Source organism: Podarcis tiliguerta (assembly GCF_965153285.1).
Source record: "Podarcis tiliguerta genome assembly, chromosome: 1".
In the NCBI taxonomy this organism is placed as follows: domain Eukaryota; kingdom Metazoa; phylum Chordata; class Lepidosauria; order Squamata; family Lacertidae; genus Podarcis; species Podarcis tiliguerta.
In genome coordinates, this window is record NC_139534.1 from 23,658,935 (window position 1) to 23,686,408 (window position 27,474).

At 41.1% G+C, this 27,474-nt stretch overlaps 1 protein-coding gene and 1 long non-coding RNA gene across 7 annotated transcripts in view; one reads left to right on the plus strand and one right to left on the minus strand.

Moving 5' to 3' along the window:
- Positions 1-27,474, minus strand: part of PDE11A (phosphodiesterase 11A) — a 153,928-nt gene that overhangs the window by 110,741 nt on the left and 15,713 nt on the right. For 4 of the 6 annotated variants that reach the window (XR_014503949.1, XM_083407533.1, XM_083407534.1 and 1 more), the window contains exon 2: positions 12,885-13,043. Coding sequence is in view for 5 of the 6 variants with exons in the window: in XM_083407533.1 (XP_083263659.1) it covers positions 12,885-13,043 (159 nt within the window). In the remaining variant the exon portion in view is untranslated. Of the gene's footprint in view, positions 1-12,884; positions 13,044-14,944; positions 14,966-16,085; positions 16,157-27,474 lie in introns of those variants that run through there. The other 2 variants (XM_083407535.1, XM_083407536.1) reach the window with 2 other exon arrangements.
- On the plus strand, positions 14,319-15,265 carry LOC310665318. Its single transcript, XR_014505398.1, has 2 exons — positions 14,319-14,532; positions 15,183-15,265. It is a non-coding gene; the product is annotated as an uncharacterized lncRNA (long non-coding RNA).

Sequence of the window (27,474 nt, forward strand, 5' to 3'; positions counted from 1 at the left end):
ACGAAAAATACGGTAGTTTACGACATGGAATTATTATATATCAGCTCCCATGTAAAGTGTGAGAGTGGCAGAATTTCTGCAGCATGTGACAAGATAGTCCATGATGCCAATCTCCCAGGTGGTGAACCTGCAGGTAAGTGTGTATAGGAATGCAACTATACAGTACTAGCTCACTGTTTTAATCTGTCCCTGTTATCCTTTAATTGTTATTGCTGTGATTGTACTGGTAATTCATTTTTCTTTTAACTAGCTTTCTCTGATATTACCTCTTTTTTTAAAGTAGGCTATAAATGTTTCAAATAAATAAGTAAAACATTACGGATCCTACCACTCTCAGCCGTGCCTATGAAGAGTTTGTTCGCAAGCACTTTCTCTATATCATACGTATCATCACCTATCAACATTCCCTTTCTGTTGATAGGACAAACACTATGTAAGAGAATGAACGGACAAACAAATCTATCATTTAAGAAACAGGAACATGCAGAAACTACTGGGGCCCATGTTGGTCTGTGACACCCATGCAGAAGATACACAAAACCAATTGTTATTAATTCCACTCTCCGAAGTAGAGATTAAGGAAATCGTTCTTTTAAAAATGGCAAATAGTAGGAAACCTGGATCAGATGGATTTCCAGTAGAGTAGTATAAAACATTCATAGGTCTCTTGGTGCCAAAACTTCACCAATTGTACGACAGGATATTTGATAAGGGAAAATTATGAGACACATTTAACCAAGCTTGCATTGCTGTTAAACCAAAAACAGGTAAAGATCATACTCAAGTGTGCTAATTATCATCCAATTTCACTGATTAATGTTGATACTCTATTGTCTCTGTGCATGTGCACATGCCTCTACACCAGTCAACCTCCCAATGCCTTATCTCTTGTGCCACCAGGATTCTGGCTTATAAATAAAAAAGTAGATGAGGCGCCACAGGTTTTTTAAATTTCAGAAATCAACCTAAATACTGTCAGCAGACTAAAGGCCAATCCAAACAAATCAGGTTGTATGCAACCCTGATAACAAAGTAACACCCTTGATCTGAGTAACTCGTTGCCTTGCTCTCCTTTTTGCCCACATGGTTGGAACCTGACTACTGGCCCATGAAATGGCATCATCCAGTTCTGGCACTTTAGTTCCTGGCATGCATGGACTAGAACCAGACCCTCAGCTGGCCTTGGACTCCACGGCCCAACAATGAGCTTGGCTGAGGTCTGATGAAACTTAACCTCAATGTTTGACATCTGACCTTAAGCTTGCTGTACAGTGGTGCCTCGCAAGACGAAAGTAATTCGTTCCGCGAGTCTCTTCGTCTAGCGATTTTTTTGTCTTGCGAAGCAACCCTATTAGCGGCTTAGCGCTATTAGCGGTTTAGCGGCTATTAGCGGCTATTAAAGGCTTAAGGGATTAGCAGATTAGCTGCTAAAAGGCTATTAGCAGCTTAGAAAAAGGGGTTGGGGAGCGGAAAAAAATCTCAAGACTCGCAAGACATTTTCGTCTTGCGAAGCAAGCCCATAGGGAAATTCGTCCTGCGAAGCGCATTGAAAAACAGAAAACCCTTTCGTCTAGCGGGTTTTCCGTCTTGCGAGGCATTTGTCTTGCGGGGCACCACTGTATACTTAAAACAAACAAAAAAAGAGTCAAAAGGAACAAGAATCTACAGAAACTAGAATTCATAAATAACAAGTCAGCATGATGTCCCAGGGTTTAAATGTGGATTATGGAGGGATCCCTACAGAAAACAGCATTGTCTTCCAGTTTGCAAACCATGTATTGTTTCCATGTGTGGTGTTTAAGGTTAGAGTATTAGTTCAGTATTTGCTGAACTAATGAAATGTAAAATGAAGCTAGAATGAGCATACCAACTTATTTTCTGCTTTGATGCAACTGCTCTACTTAAATTAAGAGTTGTTGTTTTTTAACCAGCAACACAATGTCACTGTAAATGGTTTTCAAAGTAGCTAGTGACCTCAATTAAAGAAAAATCCTATGTCACTTCCTCCTACATGCAGCCTTAATAATAATATAAATATATTAATTGGGCTGCAGGTGAGAAAGGGCTCAGAATTCAGTAACTTCTATTGAATAGAATGTACAATTCATTTCCATTAATAATTTCATATGCAATTCAAATTTTACAACTCTCGTTTTCTGATTGTATATTGTTGGAGTCGGTGGGAACTTTCTGAATTGAAGGCAAGGATGCTCCATAGCTTCCTGCTGAAATTCTGTAACTTCTAATACTACAAATGTTCCAGGGTATTTGGGTTTTGACTTTGTCTCACTTTTGATGTGCTATAGTACAAGTGTAAGGAAAAGGACCTTTCCAGGTTATGTGGCCAGCATGACTAAACCACTTCTGGCACAACGGGACACCGTGATGAGTGCCAGAATGCATGGAAATGCTGTTTACTTTCCCGCCACAGCGGTACCCATTTATCTACTCATTCTGGTATGCTTTTGAACTGCTAGATTGGCAGGAGTTGGGACAGAGCAACAGGAGCTCATCCCGTTGCCCGGACTCAAACTGCTGACCTTCTGATCTGCAAGCCCAAGAAGCTCAGTGGTTTAGACCACAGCGCCATCCGCTCCCTATAATGAAAGTGTACCCCTCCAGACTGTAATAATGTGGTAACAATGAGGAAGCATTACAGAAAAACGAATAAAGTGGAGTAATGGATGGATGGTCCTGTATAAATCCACCATTAATGGACTATTTCTGGACCAATTATATATCAAACACACACACCCCACATAAAAAACTCAGTCTGGAGGGGACCTATCTGTTATTAGAGTAAGAAGCTAGGAATGGTGAGGTGTTTTTTTTGGTTTTTTAAAATAATCTTAAAATGTTTAGTGAATTGCCCATTTTAAAATTGCTTTTAGTCTTTGATAGTTACTGCTGTGAATCTCTTTGCTTGGATAATGAAAGTATGGGGAATACAATTTTCAGAACTGCAAGGTTTGATACAGAATCTTATAATGTACTAAGACAGCTCTCTGAAAAGATGGCCTGGCTTCCAGTTCTACTTAGTGGAGCTTCTAGATATTTTAATAAGCTCTGCAGAAGCTGTCTTTCCACAGGACATACATTAGCTCGCTTTCACATTTGCGAAGCCTACAATATTACTGCTAAAGCCTTTCGTTAGCATATGTGGTCATAAACAGTGAGACACACCATCTCCCACAATCCCAGTGATGTTAAAAACTGCTAAGTGTAACGATACGTTTTGTTTTTATTTCAACCGGGTAAGTGGCTGCATAAAAAGAACGAATCACACAGAACTTAATTGGCTGTCATTTGCAAAGCAGCACTGGGCGAAATAACTGGACAATGTTATTTTATTCCAGCTGAAAAAAATGTCATTGCAAAGCTGACATGCTGCATCTTTTGTTTCCTGTTTATTCATTAGCTGCATGACACTCTGCCACAGCTGCAAGCAATTAGGGAGTTTTGAAATGTTCTTTAAGGTCAGTGATAGAAATTTGCTAAAATTAAAAAATCAGCAAAACAGGACAATTATGTTAATTCATCAACAAAGCAGAGGTCTTGGCTGTATACCACCAATGTATTTGTGTCCAAATATTAGTGGGGAAATGCAGTCTAAGCACTTGCTTGCCTGCAATACATTGCTAAAGTACAACATTTTACCATGTTGCCCGATCTCCACCCCCCGCTTTAATTACAGTCATATCTTGGAAGTTGAACAGAAGTCCGTTCAACTTCCAAAACGTTTGGAAACCAAAGCACGAATTCTGATTGGCTGCAGGAAGCTTCTGCAGCCAATCAGAAGCCGCGGAAGCCCCGTCAGGTCAGACGTTGAGGTTCCAAAGAATATTGGCAAACCAGAACACTCACTTCTGGGTTTGCGGCGTTCAGGAGCCAAAACGTCCAAGTACCAAGGTGGGATCCAAGTTTGGGATCCAAGGTACAACTGTACTTATTTTCTTTATTTTATATTTAAAGCATTTTCACCACACTCTTTAGCCAAAATAATCTTCCGCATCATCTTCCGTACCAATTAAACAACACTTGAAAGGGCAGTCTGCGCTCTCAGGCTTACAACCTAAAAACTATGTCACAAAAGAAAAAGGGAGGAGCATGAAGGAGGAGGGGAAGGAAAGCAATTTCATACACAAGTTCTTAAAGTTATAGTTCTTAGAATGACCAGCTGGGATGGAAATAACTCAGGTAGTTATTGCAGAGCTGCTATTACACTTCCAGTTTAAAGCAAAACAGCAATGATTGGATGCTGCTAAATGGTCCAAGTCTGGAAGAACCCAGGATGAAGCCTGTTCTTCCAAAGGTCTGAATCCCCGATTAAACCTGCTTCAGGGCAGATGGTCAATCATCAACCATCCCATAAAGTATGCCTCTACCAACCACATCCTCTGAACTTTTTAAAAACAGAGGCATTGAACAAGCCGAGGCACTCAATTTATTGGAGCACTTAGATGGTCTGCTTCCAAAATGCTGTGCAGACACATCAGCTAATCTTTAAACTGCTCCTGGGAGGAAGACAGTGGTATTCATTTCAGAGAAGAGGAAGACATCTAGACCCGTTTCCCCCACTTTCCTGGAACATATTCATTAAACGTAACAACATCTCACAGGTAAAAAGTGGTTGTGACTCATGCATTCAAAATTAAAGAGCAAGTCACTGGCTATTAAAGTTTCTTCTGGACCATGATACTAGCTCCCATAAAAGCTGTTCAAAAGACTTTATATCACCAGCATAAATAACACTGGGAGGAAAGCAGAGAAACCAAACATCTACACCTACAGACCAAACACCCACCTGAAATAAAACATGTCTTTCCCCTATCAGTCTCTACTGCCACAACAGGTGCTGTAAATCTCCAGCACTTTGACTTTACCTCTGAAGGTGCACTCTTCCATTGTCTCCCGAGACAGCCGGATGCCAACAATAATTTAACACTAGTGATATTCAAGAGTGAGATTTATTATGTCTGTTTGTATATGCGGGGAACACAAAAAGAAGAAAATGTAAAATGACTTGTTCAGTTCACCCCAATGTCTCATCCAACACCCGACTCCTGGTCTTCAGTACTATTTTGGATAAACTTTATCCTACAAATATTCCTCCTATGAATTTTTCTAGCACTTCTTTTACTGAACGATGTGCTTTACAATACCTATCTCATTATATCAACTGATTTATAGCAGAACCAAGCTCCAAAATACAATGTTCTTACCGTTTAGAGCCAGATGTATTAGCTCTAAGTCTCTAGAACGTTGTTTCCCAAACCTGGGTCTCCAGCTGTTTTAGGACTACAATTCCCATCATCCCTGACCACTGGTCTTGCTAGCTAAGGATGATGGGAGATGGGAGTTGTAGTCCAAAAACAGCTGGAGACCCAAGTTTGGGTCTCTAGAAGGAGGCATCAAGTGGTTTAGGGTTTAGGAATACAGTCACTGGGAGAAACTGGGTCACTCATCTAGTTTAACTGCAAGCAGCAAAAGTATTAAATAGCCCTGATATGCAATTCCACAACTATTCTCTCCTGAAACAAAATCCTGTTTAGAAGCAATCTCACACTGCACCCTAGACTCTACTGGTATCCAGCCTATGACAGTACAGTGGTACCTCAGGTTAAGTACTTAATTCATTCTGGAGGTCCGCACTTAACCTGAAACTGTTCTTAACCTGAAGCACCACTTTAGCTAATGGGGCCTCCTGCTGCTGCCATGCCGCCGGAGTCTGCTTTCTGTTCTCATCCTGAAGCAAAGTTCTTAACTTGAAGCACTATTTCTGGGTTAGTGGAGTCTGTAACCTGAAGCATATGTAACCTGAGGTACCACTGTATAGAAACATTCTAAACAACTTGTTACTCATTAAATAACAGTTAATGAATTTGTGGAGTCGTTTTGGAATGCATTTGTAGTGTTGAATATTTTTTTGGTGGTGGACAGTTCCACAGATGAACTGTGTTATGTTAAAAAAGCAAACAAACATGTTTTAAATCTGGTGCAGATAAATCCTCTCTTGCTTCAATACTGTATAAATTTAACAATATTGTTTAACAATAGTAACCTATTGTTCCTTATTTCTCTTCCCACACCATTCATGATTTCATGGACTTCACTTCTTACTAGACATCGTGTATGAGTCTGAAAACTCTTGGAACCCACTGTGTAATGTGCCGATTCAACTAAATACCATCCGATTAAATTATGCCCATACTTCTGCGGTAATCCTTTCTGCAAACAAAACAGTACAACCATCAAAGAGAAATCTAGCATGATTTCCATTGCTTGGTAGTGCTTCGAAAATAATTAGATAACAAAAATAACCAGATTCTTGTTGTTCCAACATTGTTAGTAAATGCAGCTGATGATCCGATGAGACTATTTGAACGGAATGATTTCCTGTAGATTTCATCTATTACGTCAGTGAAAACTAGGGCAAATAGTTGAGAAGAAGCTAACAAACCGAGGTTTCTTGATTGCAATGCTGTGGAGGCAAGACTATTTACTGTCTTGTTTAGGAAGTTGTAAGAACGGTTGTAAATGCATTACAAATTACTTTGGTATGCTGAAAATGGGAAATCAATATTCCCCCCCTTTTCAGAGGGCTAGTTCAGAACTTAATAGTATTAAGTAATTACTTTCACTAGTTCTCTTGGGAACTCTAGGAGAGAAGCAACTCCACTTCCTTGCTTATTGCTTACCAATACAGTATTGTTCACTTTAATCAATTTAGTAGTTCAGCTATGATTGCTTTTACCATTGTCTTTGGTTAAGTAAAGTTCCATAAGGGGCCGTTTGAATTGATGTTTGACGTGCAATTACTAGTCACTGCCTCATCCCCTCTTAATCTCAAGTCCTCCTTACATTTGGGTATGCAGAACCCAACGCGCATTTCAGTGGAAACAAAGATGCTGTACACTAACTTTTGGTGATGGCAAGACAGAATGTTTATGCCCCAAAATAAAGATTATGCCTTTCTGCTTCTGACAGATAAAGAGAGGTAGGCTCAGAGACAAAAAATAAATCTTTAATACCTCCAGCTTAGTACACAACCTATGATTACACAAGGGCAGGATTTATTCAAGCCTGATCAATTACATGGAGAATTTGTTTGTCTTTCCATGACTGGTCCTATTATAAAAGTTCTGGCTAGCTAACTTGGTAGGTGGTAAGGAACTTAATGAAAATAATTAATTGGTCTGTATCCTGCAATCTACCATTTGGGAGCGGGTGGCGCTGTGGTCTAAACCACGGAACCTCTTGGGCTTGCTGACTGGAAGGTTGGCAGTTCAAATCAGCACAATGGGGTGACCTCCCGTTGCTCTGTCCCAGCTTCTGCCAACCTAGCAGTTTGAAAGCATACCAGTGTAAGTAGATTAATAGGTACCACTGCAGCAGGAAGGTAAACTGCGTTTCCGTGCGCTCTGGATTTCATCATGGTGGTCCGTTGCGCCTGAAGCGGTTTAGTCATTCTGGCCACACAACCTAGAAAGCTGTCTGTGGACAAATGCGGGCTCCCTCAGCCTGAAGCGAGATGACTGCTGCACCTCATAGTCGCCTTTAACTGGACTGAACCGTCCAGGGGTCTTTTACCTTTATCTTTTTTACCATTCGGAATGCAATACCAGAGCTTAGAATGAACAGAGTCAGCTAAAAGGAGTTTTGCGGTTTGAATTTGTTGAGCAGAACAGAGTTCTAATGGGCTGAAAGGTAGAGCCTCGACAGTGCGGTTGGAACCCGGTGGCAGATTAACAATTGTGTTTGTGTCATACATATGAAGCTGTTTGCTCCAAAACTGCTCTACTTATAAGTGAACAGCAGACATTACAATGGAACGGTAAGTCTCCATATGGTACAAGCTTTTGTCTGAGAGAAAAACAAAGAAGTAAAAAAACCCCTGAAGGTTAAAAAGACATCGCAGATCACAGGCTATTGTATTGACAACGTTACCTGCTGGTGTTATTATCCATAACTCATAATGTCAGAAAACACCTGTCAGGACTCCACATTAGGAATAAAGCTCTCTGTTAAATTAACAGACACGGATAACTGCAAGCTCATACAATATGCAAGTCAATAAACAGTACTCGTATACTGAATTGGCCCACGATTCTATACGTAGCTGATAAGTTGTGCTAAACACTTTAAAGAAAGGACAAAAATGGAATTCTCCTGCCCACCCAGCCCCACTGAAAGAGTTCCATTGGCGTGACCATTTTCTGGTAGTTTTTAAAGGTAAAGGTAAAGGTACCCCTGCCCGTACAGGCCAGTCTTGACAGACTCTAGGGTTGTGCGCCCATCTCACTCAAGAGGCCGGGGGCCAGCGCTGTCTGGAGACACTTCCGGGTCACGTGGCCAGTGTGACAAAGCTGCATCTGGCGAGCCAGCACAGCACACGGAAACGCCGTTTACCTTCCCGCCAGTAAGCGGTCCCTATTTATCTACTTGCACCCAGGGGTGCTTTCGAACTGCTAGGTTGGCAGGCGCTGGGACCGAGCAACGGGAGCGCACCCCGCCGCGGGGATTCGAACCACCGACCTTTCGATCGGCAAGCCTTAGGCACTGAGGCTTTTACCCACAGCGCCACATAGTTTTTAAGGGATGTGTAAACAGATGTTAACACTTGTCTGGTCACAGTGGGGTGCACAGCAAGCAAACAAAAACAGTGATGGGAAACTAAGTAATAATGATAGGGTGGGAAATTGAATTTCGAATGTTGTTGTTTTATTACTGCTATTTCAAAAAAAATGCAAAGTAACACCCACATTTCCAACAATAACACACATACAATATATTGAAATTATCATGTATAGCTTAATTTGACAAATCATTTACTCAGTGTACGTGATACGGTTACTCTTCTCCAGTGCTGCATGCTTAGCTCAGGGTAAAAGACGCACATTACTTGAGAGACTAGAAAGTAAGGGGTAGGATACAGAATTAAACTCACCCCAACCACCCAGCCTCTTCTTCCTTTTCAAGTCTTCTTGGAGGCTTCAAGCTTACATATATTTCACTCACACAAATGAAAGGATAGAGGCAACAGGACTTTGCCAGCTGCAGACAAACTGTTTTGTTCCAAACACCAACAAAGGACATGGGTTATGTCCTAGACACTATCTTAATCACTGATGCTAGTTGAGGAAAGAGATTGAGGTACTGAGTTGTTTAGTTTTAGTTCAGCTTAATTGAGCTGAAGTTCGGTTTAGTGAAAAGGCAAGTAAAAGGCAAAAAAAACAGGTGGTCCTAGGCGGGGCGGGGGGGCTTGCTTATCACTCCCAGGCCTGTGGTAAGTGTATGCTCTGCATGCACCTTCTCACTGCTATCTGCTGGACTCAACTCTATAATTTCTGTGCTGTATTAATCTCCTTGAACTGCATCCCCCCCCCCCCGCCAAATTCTCTGGGATAAAAAAAAAGTAAAATAAATTAGCCACACACTGGAAAACCATTCACTCTGTGTGACTTTTGCAATCATAATTAATGCTATAATTTAGCATGGTTGTCATGCAATCAAATCCTCTACATATTAATCTGAGTTCACTGGGACTTGCGTACATAGCATTGAAGCCCTAGATTACCCAAAAAATGGAGACACAGAAAACCTGGACCTGTGAAATACATGCAGTTTACCAGTTTATAAGCACCACTAACTAATGTGATTATATGCATGGACTTGAACAACGGCACGCTGCTAAATATTTTATTTGTTATTAAGGCATTTCTTTTAAGACCTAAGTACGTACATATTGCCACTGTGTAATTCTAATTAAAAACAATAATTTAATTTGCAGATGAATCAATATGCTAGCCCCCTCGCCTTATTTAATCATGCTATTTAGCTCCCTCTTCATTGCTCTGACTAAAGCAATGCACAAAGTTAAAAGTATGTGTCTGTTGTTTGCTGCGTTTTTAGTTTATACGCTTTTATTCCAAAGGTGCAAGGAATCCTCTACTGTCAGGAAACTGACCAATAATATCTGGAAACTTGTTCAATCTCCATGAGCATATATTCTGCAAAATCTGGGAAAGGCTTACTAATTAACGCATTCATGAAGGAAAAATATACCCACCCAGCAACAATGCTACAGTGTTAAACTACTGAAGTGCCTCTAGGACTGCATTTTTAAGTCATCTGTTCCTTTTTTGGAAGCTCGCAACTAGCTGCCTGCTGGCTGCCTGAACTTTCACTCACTCACCTGATCATGTGATAATTGGTGTAAGAATTTCAATGGGGGAATGGGCTTCTACTCCTTAACAGATACCAACAAGGGCAGCATTTAGCACTTCCCTCAACACTACAAACTTTGTCAGCAGAGAAGTTACATCTTGGGAACGCTCACCTGGGAGAACGCAGCTGCACCTACAGTGTGTTTCAATTTCTTTCACATGCTCGGCACATGTATAAAGCTACGTTTCTCTGTAACATTGTTTTCTTTCATAAATTCCTTCAGAAATGCTAACAATGTTTGATTTCCCTTTTATGTGTGTTATTATTATTATTTAAGGCTTTCCTCTCATGGGCAGCAATATTTTCCTATGGCTCACCTTATTTCTCCCATTCTCCCTCTCCTTTTTCTTCACCTGGTTTTAGTAGAAGCACATACTTTCTTGTGCACGTCGTTTCAACATTCTTATTCCTCCCCCTTCCTTTTTCTTTCTTTAAATTGAATCCTATTTGTCTTTTTATCCCCTTCAGCATCTTGCGCTTATGTACTGTCCTCTCTCGTCTCATTACAGACTACGACTCCCGATTATCATTCTTCCGTTCTTCTCCTTTACCTACCACCCTTTTCCTGTGGGGCTTCCATTTCCACCTTGATTCTTTCTCTGAATTTTCCATCCATCACTTTTATTCTCTCCTCTTTATAATCTCATTCTCTAGATATTAGCTCCCCACCACCTTTCTTGCACACCCCGCACTGTTGACACAAGAATGAAGGCTGATTTCTTCCCCCTTACACCCACACACTACAAGGAAAGGGAGTCTGCTAGGAGACTGCTTTAGTCATAAATACCAACTGCAGAGATTTTTCTTATGTGCGATTACAGATTGCTGTGTACAGCTATTAATAGGCAAGTAGAGATAGCTAATTTAATGAGCAGGCAGTGTGTTAACTGACGTTTATTAACTAATTCAAGTATACATATCACCACACAAAATTAGATGCATTCTGGCTCTGCTGGAAGAAATGGAAATATACTGAGAATATAGAAAATAGATTTTGCCGGTTAAAAGTGTAAATGGACTAGAAGAAACAAGTTGTACTTGACCATAAATCAACAACAAACTGTTAAACTTCATTTCCCCCTGTAATTGTACTTACCTTTTGAAATTTAAAGATTATAGCAATGGCCAAAATACAAGATAACTTTACACACAGTTGAAATTGAAGCCAAACATCTGGTGCCTGAGCCCTTGTACCAGACGATATTACATTTCAAAGCAGGATTTTAAAAATCCAGACTGGTGTTGAGCCTACTGCTGCCTCTGTTTTGGATGCAGTCAAGTGTAATGGGTAGGGAATATTTAACCAAAAGAGTAGTGAAAAAAGACATGCATGTTGTTAATGATTTCAATTAATTCAGCCTGATCACTTCAGTAGCATAACTGAAGCTGAATACAAATGACCACTTATCAAAGTAGGCATACTTAGCATCCATCAACATGGCAAGAATTTTACCAACACCCATAGGGACAAACATAAATCCAGCGCCTTTCCAGAAAATGTGAAATTCTCCTTTGCATTTAGGCAGATGTCGCCTATATGGTTATGCACTCACCACACTAAGTTGCTTGAGAAATGAGCATCTCTAGTTATTGTGTGTTCTGTGTTGCATACAGATTGGTGAGAAAATACTCTGCCTGCAGATGAAAATGGCACCTCCCTGTAGGAAATGAGCCAGCCATTCAATACATTGACATTTGTGACTCACCTTAGGCAGTGATGAGGCTAAAGTTGTCCCTGAAGAGAAAAAGGTCATCATAAGGCAGGTATCTTTTAAAAACAAAACAAAAACTGGGCAGCCTAGAATCATGGAACTTTGAAGTGTCAGGCATAGCTCTAATGGCTTTAGCCCAAACGTAGCAGAGTTTTCCTGCACAGCGAAGAAGCTAGTTGAGGTGGAAATGACTAGTCAGCTAGACTCAGAATAACTATTTACAGGATTTATTAAAAGGGAAAAGAAACCAGCAGAGTTTCTGCATACAAAACAAAGCAAAATAAATCCTTTCTTTCTCTCTCTCTCTTAACCATACACAGCACTCCTACTCCTAACACACCTAACCCCAAACTGCTAGCATTCCTAGAGAACAGAGTTGAGTGCTGGTCGTTAACCAATCAGAGTAAGTAGTTTCTAGGTCAAGCAGACCTTGGCTTTCTGCCAAGAGTAAATTGACACTGCCTTGAGTTAATTGTGTGAAGCCAGAATCTGTAAGTTTTCACGAGAATCAATTAACAGAAACTGAACATAGAAGTCTTGCAAAATGATAGCCACCAATCGAGAGCTTTCCAGTGATGACAGTATAGCAAATACAACAAATAAATGGTTGGATATATTGTCTCATATAAGAAGGAAATGCCAAAGAAGTCACTGTGGTTTTAGTGATAATTGTATTGTGAGCTTTATCTCAAAATATGGAATAACAACAAGAGTTTTACATAATACAGAGCAGAGGGAGACAGATTACTTAATAAATGTACTGATTCTTAAAGATATGTGGAATAATGGCATGTCATCTGAACAATACAAAAAAAATGCTTGATTACAAATAGAACGATGCATTTGCTTTATGGGAATCAAGATGCAAACCTTAATACACATCTGAGAAAACAGCTATGTAGGATGTTATCCGTACTGCCAAGCAAAAAGGAAAAAATAACTTACTTTTTCATCATCATCGGTGAAAGGAGCACCTCCAGGTGTTTTATTTATCGCTTGAGCAACACCAAGAATTTCACCCTCACTGTTTCTTATGGGCATGCAAAGCAATGACTTGGTCTTGTATCCAGTTAGTTTGTCAATCTCGTCATTAAAGCGGCGATCCTACCCAAACAGAAAGAAAAGGTTATAATTGGGACTTAAAACAGAATGCTTTTCTGCATTCAATCTACTGCAGTGCTGACCATCAGACATTTCCCAGGCTGAACTTACCAACTTGATAGTGATTGCTTCCATCTACCTGGCCTTTGCTAAACCTTAACTTTGAGCATGTTTTGTAGTGCATGAGGTAACGATCATAAACATAGTCACATATTGCATTTCTGTATATTGTACTTATACAAATGTTATTTCCCTCCCCCCACATGTTCCTGGTTTTTTCTTTGCTTCTTAGGGTTAAGTATATTTCCCTCCAGTTCGGATTATTCAGACAGAATGCCTATAAATTCACTACGAGACTTGAAATAACACTTTTTAAAAATATGGCCTGGCAAAATGTTCAGCCCTACCTACCCCCATCCTCATTCACATTAGTTGCAACTGATCGAAAAATGCACCTGTTCAATTTTACTTGAATCTTGCATTGCCTAAGACGTGAGTCAAAGGTCACACCAGTTAATTCTTAGGATCTAAGTGTTTCAGAAGTGCCTCCTCTGCACTTTGAGCCCATAAGCTAACTGCCTGTCATCAACCTCACAAGAGCTGGAAGTGGCAGCACACATCTCTGCTCTGTGAAGCATTTATCAGCACTGGTGCCATCATTAATGTCAAACCACTCCTACATCATATGTGCACCCTGGGTGCTAGCTCTGGGTTTTGCTAGATGCGAGTTCAAACAATTTTTTCCCCCAAATACATAGTAGAGAGCAATAATTGAACTATTATTACACAACCATCCCAGCCTATTATCTCTCACCCTGACCTAGCCACTGTATCCACGCGACGGTCCAGGCTTGATTATTGTAACTCTACGTGGGGCTGCCCTTGAAACTGACCCAGAAACTCTAGCGGGTGCAGAATGCCGCGGCGAGACTCTTTACGGGGTCTTCGCCGCAGGATCACATTCATCCAGTGCTATACCAGCTGGACTGGCTCCCGGTGGAGTACAGGATCAGGTTTAAGGTGCTGGTTTTAACCTTTAAAGCCCACTATGGCCTAGGACCCTCGTACCTACAGGATCGCCTCTCCTGGTATGCCCCACAGAGGACTTTACGTTCTGCAAATAATAACACCTTGGAGATCGCAGGCCTCAGAGAAATTAGACTGGCTTAGACCAGGGCCAGGGCCTTTTTGGCCTTGGCCCCGGCCTGGTGAAACACCCTGTCACAAGAGACTAGGGCTTTGTGGGATTTGACATCTTTCTGCAGGGCCTGCAAGACGGAGTTGTTCCACCAGGCTTTTGGTCAGGGCTCAGCCTGACTCCCCTTTCCTTTTTGTATAAGAACTAATATGAAAGAGGCCTCCCAGCATTCTCACAGGCCCATATAAGATCAGCGTAAAGAGTTGGGCTGATGAACACTTACTGTTCCCAACCCTTACCCTGTGGAAAGCCATCTAATTAGACTTTAATTTGATTTTGACATGTTTTAAGGAGGTAATTTAATTATTGTTTGATTTTATACCAATGTTATGTATCTGATGTTAGCTGCCCTGAGCATGACTTCAGCTGGGGAGGGTGGGATATAAATAAAAGTCTATTAATTATCATTATTAATTATTATTATTATTATTATTACAGCAAGATGGGAGCTTAAGCCCCTGAAAGATCCACACATGTATGCTAGAATTTTATCATGGATATCTTGTGTTGATTATAAATTGTGCAACAACACAAGCGTTATATCTAAACAATACCACATAGCATCACCTAAATCAAAGGTTTAAGGGTCTCAAGAAAATGTAAATCCCAGAAATCCAATTTGTTGTATGGTTATTGTCAAAACAGATATGGATTTTTTTAATAACAACAAAAAAAAGCACAGCAGAGTATTGAAATATTTTCTTACGCCGGTCCCTTGGTATTTTGCTCACTTCATCTAAATCTAGAACATTCCTACATCCTTGACTATTTGCCTCCAGTCCATTTCATACTTCAAAAAATTTAAGGCATTCGATATTTCTCTCTTGACTGGATCAATTTATGTCTCTACAGTAGTCTCTAATTGGATTCCTCACACTGGTAGAGGTTTACTTATGGAAGATAAAAGAACTATGTTACCTAATCAAAACTTCTTTTCTTTACAGGAGATATAAAGAAGGTCCCAAAAGACCTTGGCTTCACTTCTGCCACCTAAACGAAGAGAATAAATGCATACTTTCCCCCAGAATCTTTTCTCTTTGTGTATTCCTGTTATATCATTTTTGCCAAGGCTATCTTGTATCTGGTTGTCTTGTTTTATAAACTACAATTTTTTTAAAGCAAACATTTCCCCTTTGAAATTAACTTATAAATGTACTTCGAACAGTCCTTATAATAAAAAAGAGGAACCCTTAAAGAAATATTTCTAAGTCTCAGCATATATACATCCTTTTATATATATAAGTTGTAAAACACATACAGCTTCTTCATATATTACATAATTTCTCACGATATTTTTCCCCCTTTTCTTTCAAGAAGAATACATCTACCAATAGTGTAATTACATAGCTATGTCTTTCCTCCCTTCTTATAGTAAAAAAAGTCTTTTTAAGGGAGTGGGAAATGCAACACAATATTGTAGAATATTAATACAGTGGTGCCCCGCAAGACGAATGCCTCGCAAGACGGAAAACCCGCAAGACGAAAGGGTTTTCTGTTTTCAGAGGTGCTTCGCAGGACGAATTTCTCTATGGGCTTGCTTCGCAAGACGAAAATGTCTTGCGATTCTTGCGATTTTTTTCCACTCCCCAACCCCTTTTTCTAAAGCGCTAAGCTGCTAATAGCCTTTTAGCAGCTAATCCGCTAATCCCTTAAGCCTTTAATAGCCGTTAATAGCCCTTAAACTGCTAATAGCGCTAATAGCGCTAATCCGCTAATGGGCTTGCTTCGCAAGACGAAAAAACCGCAAGACGAAGAGACTCGTGGAACGGATTCTTTTCGTCTTGCGAGGCACCACTGTAGTAAAAAATTAAGCAAAACAGTGTCACGGCAATATCCTGGAAACATACCTGCCAACATAATGCTGGATGGATAATGTGCACTTCTGTTTTCCATGGAAGATAACGTGTGAAAATACAATGAACTACACCAGGTAGTACACATTCAAATAAGTTTAGCCTGGATAAGAGGAGACTGAGAGGAGATCTATCTAAAGGGGTGTCACTGTTAGAATTCCTGCTCCACGACTGCAGTCATGGGATTCTTGTCTTTCACATGACAGTATATGTTTTGACTCCACAGAGTGGGAAGTGATGAAGACAGGATGTTTGTGTTACTGTGTTCCGTGAAGTGGGACTATTGTCCTTTGTACTTTTTCTCTTTGCTGTCTGATGCTAGAGAGAGAGGGAGCCATGATGCATGTTCCGTGTGTGTTTAAATGTAAATAAAGTAGATTAGCCAAAATGCTGAGCTGCTGAGGTCTGTCACGCGAACTGCACAGACTCTGCGGATCCCTAAGTGTGCCGATGTCTGTTGGCATCGGTTGCTGTGATGTTCAGGCTGAAGAAAGCTTTTGAAGCTCCTGAACGATCGACCAGGAGGGAGAGAACATGCCAGTTCGGCATGTGTCTCTACCAGGGTCCTACTCGAGTGTAGGCTGAGCTCCTGACAGTCACATGGAAGATGGAGCAAGCTTGTTTTCTCCTTCTACAGAGGGTAGAACTCAAACCAATGGATTCAAGCTACAAGAAAGGAGATTCCAACTAAACGTCAGGAAGAACTTTCTGATGGTAAGCTATTTGACAGTAGAGCGGTCTCCCTCAGAAGGTGGTGGACTCTCCTTCATGGGATGTTTTTAAGCAGAGATTGGATGGTCATCTGTCAGGGATGCTTTAGTTGAAAGTCCAGCACTGCAGAGGATTGGACTAGGTGGCCCTCAGGTACCCTTCCAAACAGAATTATTTGATTCTCGGTTACTTGTTCTTTCAGTATCCCACTGGCACACATCTCAAATTACTGGTATACATAACAGTGTCTTTTAAAAAAACGTTCATCTACCAGTCCACACAGAAATATATTTTATTAAGGAAAGTGTGCATATAAAATAGAAGTGGGAAAGTATGAATATTCCCTTCCAACTCTACAATTCAAACTATTCTGCCACTTTTTTTGAAAAGAGATCCAATGAAACCAGCCATCAGTATCAAGGGTCTTGATTCAAGATAATCATGTAATTTGGACTTCCACTTTGTCTACTGATCCCTATAATTTCTCCTGGCTAGCAGATGTTTCTCACTATTCTGCTCACTCCGGTACATCCAGAAAGATTTAGGAGCCTGCCTCCAAATCGAACAAATGGTACTAACGAGTATTTCTACTATAGCTATCAAACATGCATTTAAAAATATTTCAAAGAATCAGAATCACAGAGTTAGAAAGTTATACGACAATAAGTAATCATCCTGATTTGCTTGCATGGTGTTTACACATCATTCCATTAGTCATATCTTCATCCCAGACTTACTAATGTGCTCCCCCATCTTAAACAGCAAGAAGTTCAGTTTTATTTTGTTTTTTTAATGGAGTTCTTTTACTAGGGTGACAAAGAACTTTAATTCACTTTCAATGTGGAAACCGAAAGTTCTGACAGGCGATTGAATCACTCTCGTAAAATTCTTACGGTTGGAGGCACCCATAATGCACAAGTTAACTTTTTGGGTATTTATAGAGCAAAGCAATGTTCGACTGTAACTCTATACATTTTTACCTGGGTGTAAGTCCCAATGAACTCACTATGAAGTACTTCTGAGTAGACATGTATAGGATTACACCGCTATGCTTCTAGTCAATAAAGGGCGCCATTCATATATGTATATTGGGTCATTTAAATCTCAACTTCACACATTTTATTGTTTCTCTTAAAGGCAACACCTTTAATACAAGTTTGGATTAACATTTCCAGATTGTGATTCTCAGTTTGAGGTGATTTGGTGTGGTTCCTCCCTCCTTCTCCCTTTCACACACACACACACACACACTTATAATTATATTACAAGTTCTTATATATTAGGTCTTATTTGTGCCTCAGGAGGATACTTAATGTTAGTTGTTTCTACAAAGAACGCTATATTGTGTTCACAGACAAGTTCTCCCTTACGTTACTTATGCTTGATCTTAAAAAAACAAACAAACCAAAAGCCTAAGATAAATGGTTTTTAATAATGCTACTCAGGATGGTGCTGAAAACTTCCTCCAATATACGCAGTACTCTCAAACAAATCTCTGCTGGTACAAATGATCCCAACACATAAGAGTGTTCAGTACTAGGTAAAATAATGCTTACAAAATAGCTCATCTTCTGCCTTCATAACCCAGGTAATGAAGTGGATTACAATGCAATTAGCCCAGAGTAGGTGTCATATGGTTGTGCGAAAAGAAATATCCTAAATATAAAGCAGAAGAGCATTTTATCAAGCCATTACATTCACAGCTGTTCCTTTATTGCATTTGAATTACTGACTGGAAGTCAATTTCAGCAGTGGTACTAAAAAGTTGATTATGTCATGCTCTTTGTTACAGAAGAACCAAAATGCACGCAGCAGCTAATTGCAAAAAGGAAAGACGTGCTACGATTATTAGGGCTTTCTAAATTATTGATCCATGTCTACAAGCAATCATAAAAGCTGTGAGTCCGCAGGGAGGAGCAGAAAACCAAAGAATTTACTGTATTTGGTAGATGATGAGAGAAGGCATTGTATATCCAGTAGAGAGTGATATCACTTATGAAATTCCAAACTCTCTGTCTCTAGGGCAAGCATGGGCAATATGGACATGTGGAGTCCACTTTGTTTTTAACTAGAACCCCAAAGTCCACCAGCGTAAAAGGGAGCAAGAGCTGGATGCACACTGAAGTCCTGGCTCTAGAAGTGGAGCCAGTTCCTCCCATGAACCATACTCTGGGATGATCCGCATATAAACATTCAAATTTATATCCGAGTTACTGTACACATTAAGTAATATAGCCGTCTACTATCTTGTGTGTGAAGACCCCCAAGACCTCCCAAAGAAAGACACAGTTGACACCAACTATTATTGGCATAATGTTGGCCACAACTTTATTGATTACAGAATGTGAGTGGTTTGCTTAAGCACTGGTTCGCCTAGCTGCACCTACACCTCCAGCAGAGTAGCACTGACAACTGGACACCGGCAGAAGTCAGTAAGGGTAAACATACTGGGGGAACATTGGTCCTACCACAGGCGTACCCTCACCCCAAAATGCTCCCAGGTGCTCTGGTGTGGCCCTAACCCAGGGGAGGGCAACCTAAGGCCCGTGGGCTGGGTGCGGTCCAATCGCCTGCTCAATCCGGCCCGCGGACGGTCTGGGAATCAGCATATTTTTACATGAGTAGAATGTGTCCTTTATTTAAAATGCATCTCTGGGTTATTTGTGGGGCACAGGAATTCGTTCCTTTTTTCTCTCTCCAAAATATAGTTCAGCCCACCACATGGTCTGAGGGATGGTGGAGCGGCCCACGGCTGAAAAGGTTTGCTGACCCCTGCCCTAACCCCTGGAAGGGGATCGGACAAAAGCATGGCGAGCACCTGGATTCCTTTAATGGAATACCCTATCGCACATTGGGAGGGGCAGGTGTGGCAACCTCCCCTCCACCACACCTCAAACCAACGCCTAACCGCCAAACCTTACAAAGTTGTGATGATTTGCTACACGGCAGGTGAAACCCAAGTGGCATCAGCCAAATGGGGAAATTCTTACCGGGCCCCTGCCCCCAAAACAGATGACCAACAACGGCAAAGCAGGGTCACAGCAATACATAGATGCATTACAGTATTTTAATATTTTTTTGGAAGACGCCCAGAGTGGCTGGGGAAGCCCAGCCAGATGGGCGGCGTATAAATAATAAATAATAAATTATTATTAATTATTATTATTATTATACCCTAAATATAGGTAGGGTAGGCGGGTGATTCAATGCACGAGGCACTAAGAGGAAGCTCGACACAACGTGCAGCGGTATAAATAGGTCCCCCAGCTGCAAATTCTCTCAACCCCATTGGCCAGAATTGCCCCAGCAACTGAGGGACCCAATCGGGTTGTTGTGGCTATCCAAATGATCCCACCCACACAAACGGTGAGGTCAATCTTGATTATTTCACCACAACACATACCCTCCGTGATGAGGACACGATTTCTGCAAACCTCTACTCTAAGGTACCTCTTTTGAATGATCCAACAGCAAGTTGTGAAGAAAGAGCAGTATCAGCTCCATAATTTTGGGGGGGGGGGTGTTGATAAGAAAAGGCACTCTCAGAGGGCTCATTGGATTGCATCAAGTACTGCAGAAGTGGAAGGCAACTCATGCAACTAACCTTTCCTTCCTTTAATCTATCTTTGGTGGTTCTGTCTTTAATCATGTATTCCAACTGTTTCCCCAGTTAAGCTAACTGGCCTGTAATTTCTTGGACCCTCTATGGATCCATTTTTAATACGCTAAGAGTTTTGATTTAGGTAGGGAAATGTCTACTGGGTCAACTTTTCTTGATGAAAACGTATGCAAGATTTAAACTTCAGTTACGGCACAATTATATAACGTCGGTGTTTTATGGAAAATATGCCTAGTAATATCACAACTGTAAAGAAGAAAAAAGAAGTGTCCATTTGTCACAGGATATAAAAACTAAGCAACATTTAAAATTATGGCAAAATCATTCTAAGAGCAACTTTGCAGCCTTTATTCATTTCCCATGTTTGTAATGAGATTGCTACTTAAGACCTGTAACATTTTTGGCCTTTAATTTCCCGAATTATTGCTGCACTTAAGCTAATTTATCTAGACTGTACTAAGTACTTCCAACTGATGTGAAAGACAGGCATTCTAATTTGTGTTCCTATTTGAATGAAAAATGCAGCCAATCAAACCAGCACTGCCTTCATGTATGGAAAGCAAGACACACAAAAATAATAATGTATGGTAAGACAATGTAAAATGATTAAACGTGAAATTAATTTATTGAAATAAGACAAAAAGGGGAAATTTCCATATCAAGTGGTGCTTGTGAAAGATTTAAGCTGAGACCAGGTCACCTATTAGGGTGTGGAAGTCAGAGAAAACTCATTAATATTTTTTTTTTTTAAAACTTTTATCCTACTCTTTCTCTAAAGCAGGCATGGCCAAACTTGGCCCTCCAGATGTTTTTGGCCTACAACTCCCATCATCCCTAGCTAACAGGACCAGTGGTCAGGGATGATGGGAATTGTAGCCCCAAAACATCTGGAGGGCCAAGTTTGGCCATGCCTGCAAAGAGTTTGGGGTGGTGTGTATGCCCTCCCTTTTTATTCTCTCAACAACCCTGTGAAGTAGGTTAGACTAAGGAATGGTAAGAATTTTTGAAATGTTGCACAAGCAACATATACTGACTTAGCTCTGAGACTAGGAATGTGCCACGGGTTTGTTTTTCACTCCTTCACTTACCTGTGCAGATTACATTTTTGTCTTTCTTTGGTTTATTGTGACATCTGAATCAGGGTACTAACCAAGATATATTTGTTTATTCATTTAGTTTTGCATTTACATCCCACCTTTTCTCCAAGGAGCTCCATTTCCTATCACACTCACAAGAATCCTGGATAGGTAGGTTAAGCTGAGGGATGGTGACTAGCTAAAGGTCACCCAGTGAGCTTCACAGCCAAGTGAAGATTTGAATCCTGGTCTTACAGGTCCTAGTCCGATCTTCTAACCATTACATCACACCAGACTCCTTGTTGTTGTTGTTGTAGTTGTTGTTTAGCCGTTTAGTCATGTCTGACTCTTCGTGACCCCATGGACCAGAGCACACCAGGCACTCCTGTCTTCCACTGCCTCCCGCAGTTTGGTCAAACTCATGCTGGTAGCTTCAAGAACACTGTCCAACCATCTCGTCCTCTGTCGTCCCCTTCTCATTGTGCCCTCCATCTTTCCCAACATCAGGGTCTTTTCCAGGGAGTCTTCTCTTCTCATGAGGTGGCCAAAGTTTTCCTTAAGAATGGATAGGTTTGATCTTCTTGCAGTCCATGGGACTCTCAAGAGTCTCCTCCAGCACCATAATTCAAAAGCATCAATTCTTCGGCGATCAGCCTACTTTATGGTCCAGCTCTCACTTCCATACATCACTAACCAGACTCCTATATATACTGTATAGTACATTTACGTATATACCACCTGAAAGTGGTTTAAACTACAAAACCTACAAAAGAAGGGTTGCAAAGGGCAAAACAACAAAGCAACAAATTTCTCTTAGACCTCTGGGGGTCTCTTCAAGAGCTGCTAACCTGAGCACCACAGCCTGGCTACTCTTCTGCCTTCCTTTCAAAGTACATAGCTCTTAAGTTCACCCTTGGATGATGTAGGAGCCGTTGACCCACATGAACTTCTACAGAAAACTTTGGTGTTTCTTCAGGAACTAATAACGTGAGCTCTCTAATCTGTGCTTTTCTCCTAACTTGCTCTGAATTGCCTCCAGGTTATAATTTGAAACCAGTATGGGGTTTTGTAATAACTGAAACAAGCATGGTTTGGGGCAATAATGGTTAGAGCTAGCCATCAACCAATTTGGGCATCCCAGAAAACTTTGATTACAGCAAGCAACAGAAGGGCTTGGGGGGAATATGTGAGAGCTGGGAGGTTAAGGAATTGGAGGAGATTACCCCTGAGGCTTGCACCTTATCTCTGAACCACTATCATCTGAAGAAACATGATTTCTGTGTGGAATGCTGTGCACTTTATCTACATCATTGTGTTTACATTCTATGTCTTTCAGCATAAAGCACAAAACTATAGTCAGTTTCAATGATGGAACAGCTTTTCACTCATATAGCTTTGAGAGTGTCAATTACAGATTCAGTTCAAAGCACTTTTTGGCTTGTATAACTTCAGAGATCTTTATTATCAGAGGGTATGGGGAATAGCTCTAGCTGAGAAGCTCACAGGTTCAGTTAAAGTAACTACAGTCAAACCTCGGTTGTCAAACTTAATCCGTTCCGGAAGCCTGTTTGGCTTCCAAAATGTTCGACAACCGAGGCGTGGCTTCCGATTGGCTGCCGGAGCTTCCTTCACTCAAGCAGAAGCCACGTCGGACATTCAGCTTCTGAAAAACGTTTGAAAACCAGAACACACACTTCTGGGTTTTTGGTGTTCGGGAGCCTCAATGTATGGTAACGGAGGCGTTCGGGACCCGGGTTTGACTGTAGAAATAACACTGCCTCTGGAACAACTGCAGGTGATTCTGGTTAACTTCCTCATCAATCATGTGGGCATATATAGTGTGATATATTTCAACAATAAGCAATAGCCAAACATCTCCTATTTGGCTTCTGGGTATTGGACTCAAAATGTGGTTTTCCAGGGATACACATGCGATGCTGTTTTTTATGTTTTAAGTATAAGGCAATCCTCTGTTCTTTTGTATGGTTATGTTTCACTGTTCGTTTTTCTTGTCGTGCTATTGCTATACAGAAAAGAAAATGTAACAAAAATGTATTTATTTGGGGGTTGCTGTTGCTGTTATATTTATATACTCAGAGTTACTTACACAATATTTTCATCCAAACCATATCTTGGCATATACACATTATTTCTCCTCTCAACTCAATCCTTTGCTGAATCCACTGTATTTACCACCGTTTACTATTTTCTATCTATCTCTGTATGGAAACCAGTGACATATGCTGGGAAACAACCCAAGGCATCCATTAAGGAAATGTGAAAATTTTGGCGTTCCGGAGTGAGAGACTGCAGCACCAACACTAGATACAAAAATGGACTCCTCATCCAATATTAAACAATGGGAATGGTGGGTTGGTCTAGTCGAGTTTCCAGAAAAAGGGATCCAGGGCCGGCCCAAAACTTTTTGGCACCTGAGGCGAACCATAAAATGGCATCCGTCCAGGGAAGAGGAGGGGAGTAAAGATCTATATCGGGAACAAGAGTGGGAGGAGACCAGGAGTCCTTGTTATTTGACGAAAGGCCATTGCAGAGGTGGCATTAGGAGAGGGCTGTTGAGGAGGTGATGCAGTCAGGTGATGCAGTCATTGGAGGCCACATATGCTGTCCCTATGGATCCTGCCGTCTGAGGCACTCACCTCACCTTGCCTCATGGGTGGGCAGGCCCTGCAGAGACCCTTACCCCTAGCTCTCATCTTCAGAACCAGAAGGTGATTCTTCTGGGTCCAGTGATGGGGATGAGAAGTTAAACTAGCAGTGTATAAAGCTAACTCCACAAACACAGATAAGTGAGATCCTGCTGCTGCTTAATATTGTACCACTGAAGGAAGAAATAGGAACCTAAGAGTCTACATCAAAGCAAAGACCTTAATAAAGACAGGCAACAAGAACGGGGGTAGTGCACAGTCAGCCTGTGCCATGTGAATGGAAGAATACTTCCAGACTGCAGAGCTGGGTGTCTATATAGATTTTTAAATTATTGAGGGTGGAGTGGAAACAAAGTCTGCAAAATGAGAAAAATGCATTAATCAATATAAAGGTGCATATACCAATATACATTACTGCAACGTAAATTGTTGTTTTCTTTCCCTAGAATTGCAGTTTAACATGTGCAGTGAGATACTAGCAGGTAAAACTATCCCCACTCTTTCGCTGTTATTTTTTCTGTGGACACAATTGCGTTTTTTAACATTGTGGATTTCTTAAAAAAAATAAAAACTGTCACTGAAATCCCCCCCCTTTTTTTGCTACTGTTTAAATTAAAATAAAGTGAAAGAGTGCTATAGCACTATTTCCCTACTGCCCTTCCAATTGCTATTTTAGCTTCTTCCAATTTGCTCTAATACATTTTTAACTTTTAAAAACACCTTTATAAATCTTGAAATCAAGTTGGAAATAGTGCTTAAATAAAGACTTTAGAAAAACTTAATAACTGATCTTTTTTTATAAATGGTCCAGGTTTCTTAATACAGTGGTACCTCGGGTTAAGTACTTAATTCGTTCTGGAGGTTCGTTCTTAACCTGAAGCACCACTTTAGCTAATGGGGCCTCCTGCTGCCGCCGCGCCGCAGGAGCACAATTTCTGTTCTCATCCTGAAGCAAAGTTCTTAACCTGAAGCACTATTTCTGGGTTAGCGGAGTGTGTAACCTGAAGCGTATGTAACCTGTATAATAAAAAAAGCTAGTCAGGCAAATTGTCCTTTCCCTAATCACATGGCTAAATCACACCAAGTAGTGTGGAAAAACAGGCACAGAACAAACATTAGCAGTTTAAAGCACAGCAAGATCGCTTCTCTCCACTATGTTTCAACTCACATCTGCACGTTGCTGTACACACCAGGGAAGGGACAGGGATATTTTGACCCAGTGTACATTATCTGTTTGGTTTCGCCACACCTGCAACCCCACCAACACATGTTCATGAAGTTATCCGGGCATGTGCAACAGCTATCTCATATATACACCTCTCAGCTCAACTATAGGTGAATGTGCCTTACACTTTCAAACCAGATGCAAGCTGGTTTGGGCGGAACAGACAGCAGCATTTCTTGGGGAACTACAGGATAGATATAGGTTGTAGCCAATGCCATGGGTCGATGGTTTCAAACACCAGTAATGGAAGTGTACTGGAGCCAGAGAAAATAGTAACCTGTACACAGCCATACAAAAAGCGCAAGACCCCTGGTACTGTAGAAAGCCAATTTGCAATTCCACTCGCAGCCTAAAGTAGAAGGGTAATAATTTGGGTTGGTTGCAGGAGCTGCCTATTGGAAAGCATCCTAAGATGGCGGAGGAACAGAAGTTATAATACCACAGAGGCTGACAACATGCTCTCAGGCTCTCTGTTGAAGGGTACTGATTTCATACACACCCATATTTTACAGACGGAAGTAGGGACAGGCCACTGACCACTCGCCTTTCAACAACAACTCCTCCCCACACACATTGCAGCATATACAGTGGAAGGCTCTACAGTACTTCGCTTGTTGTGTTTGCTTGCTTTGCAATTTGTTTTAAAAAGCCACAGGAGTGCTTGTTCTTTTGACTAACGACTTGACTGACCTAGAATATATTACCAGCAGTTCAAAATGAGTCTTGCCAGCGTATGAAATGCCAGTCTGTGAACTGAATGGGCTTTAGGGTTCACACACAAGCATTTAAATGCATCCTCTACTTGGGAGATTTAACATTCTTGATGCCATGGGTAGAAAACAATCTTGAAGAATAACAGTGAATCTAGAAACTCACACTATCATCTTCCATTTTCAGATATGCTATGTATTTTTAGCAATGGTGTGACCAGGCGATAAGGCAGTAGCTCATACCTTCAATTCAAAAGGTATCAGGTTCAATTCACAGCATCTCTGGGTATGGGTTAAAGAGACTCCTGGTTGTGACAACATGCAAAGGCAGTGCTTTCCTCCGGAATTTCAGATTGTATTGGTAAACTGGGATAGCTGAAACATATGAAATTTATTTTATATTTAATGAAATATTTTAAATATTCTGACTGCAAAGCCAAGTCCCACTTACTTCAATGGGATTTACTCCCTGGTAAGTGTGCATAGAACTGGACACTGATTTCCCAATACATGAAGTTCAGGTGCCAAATGCTAACATCTGCCAATTTAAAACCTGGCTACAAGCTGCTGTTCCCTCCCTCCTTCTAGTTAAGGTGCATTCTAGCTAAGAGTGTAACAAAAGAGAAAAGGCTGAAATTCAGTGGCAAAGCATCTGCTTTGCATGCAGAATGTCTTATGTTCTACATTCAGCATCCCCAACGCAGGACTGGGAGAGACTCTGATCTGAAATCTTGGAGAACCACTGCCAGTCTGGGCAGACAGTATCGAGTTCAGTCTGACTCTGTATTAAGCATCTTCTTATATACATCTAGGTTTTGGAGGAAATTGTAGTAGAGTACCTTCTAATTATAGGGTGGGATGCAGGTGGCGCTGTGGGTTAAACCACTGTGCCACTTGGGCTTGCCAATCGAAAGGTTGTCAGTTCGAATCCCCATGACAGAGTGAGCTCCCGTTGTTTGGTCCTAGCTCCTGCCAACCTAGCAGTTAGAAAGCACCCCAAAAGTGCAAGTATATTAATAGGTACCACTCCGGCGGGAAGGTAAACAGCGTTTCCATGCGCTGCTCTGGTTTTGCCAGAAGCGGATTACTCATGCTGGCCACATGACCCAGAAAAACTGTCTGCAGAAGCGGACAAATGCCGGCTCCCTTGGATGAGCACCGCAAGCCCAGAGTCGTTCGCGGCTGAACTTAATTGTCAGGGGTACCTTTACCTTTACCTTCTAAATATAGGAGGCAAGGAACTAGAGACATTATGGCTTCCACCGTGTGTTGGTATTCTTTCCCTTTAAGGTGAGCATCAATTACTCTAATACGTGTACGGCACTCCTGCAATTGTACATATGAGGGCAAGGGCCAGTGGCTACAAGGGGAGGGAG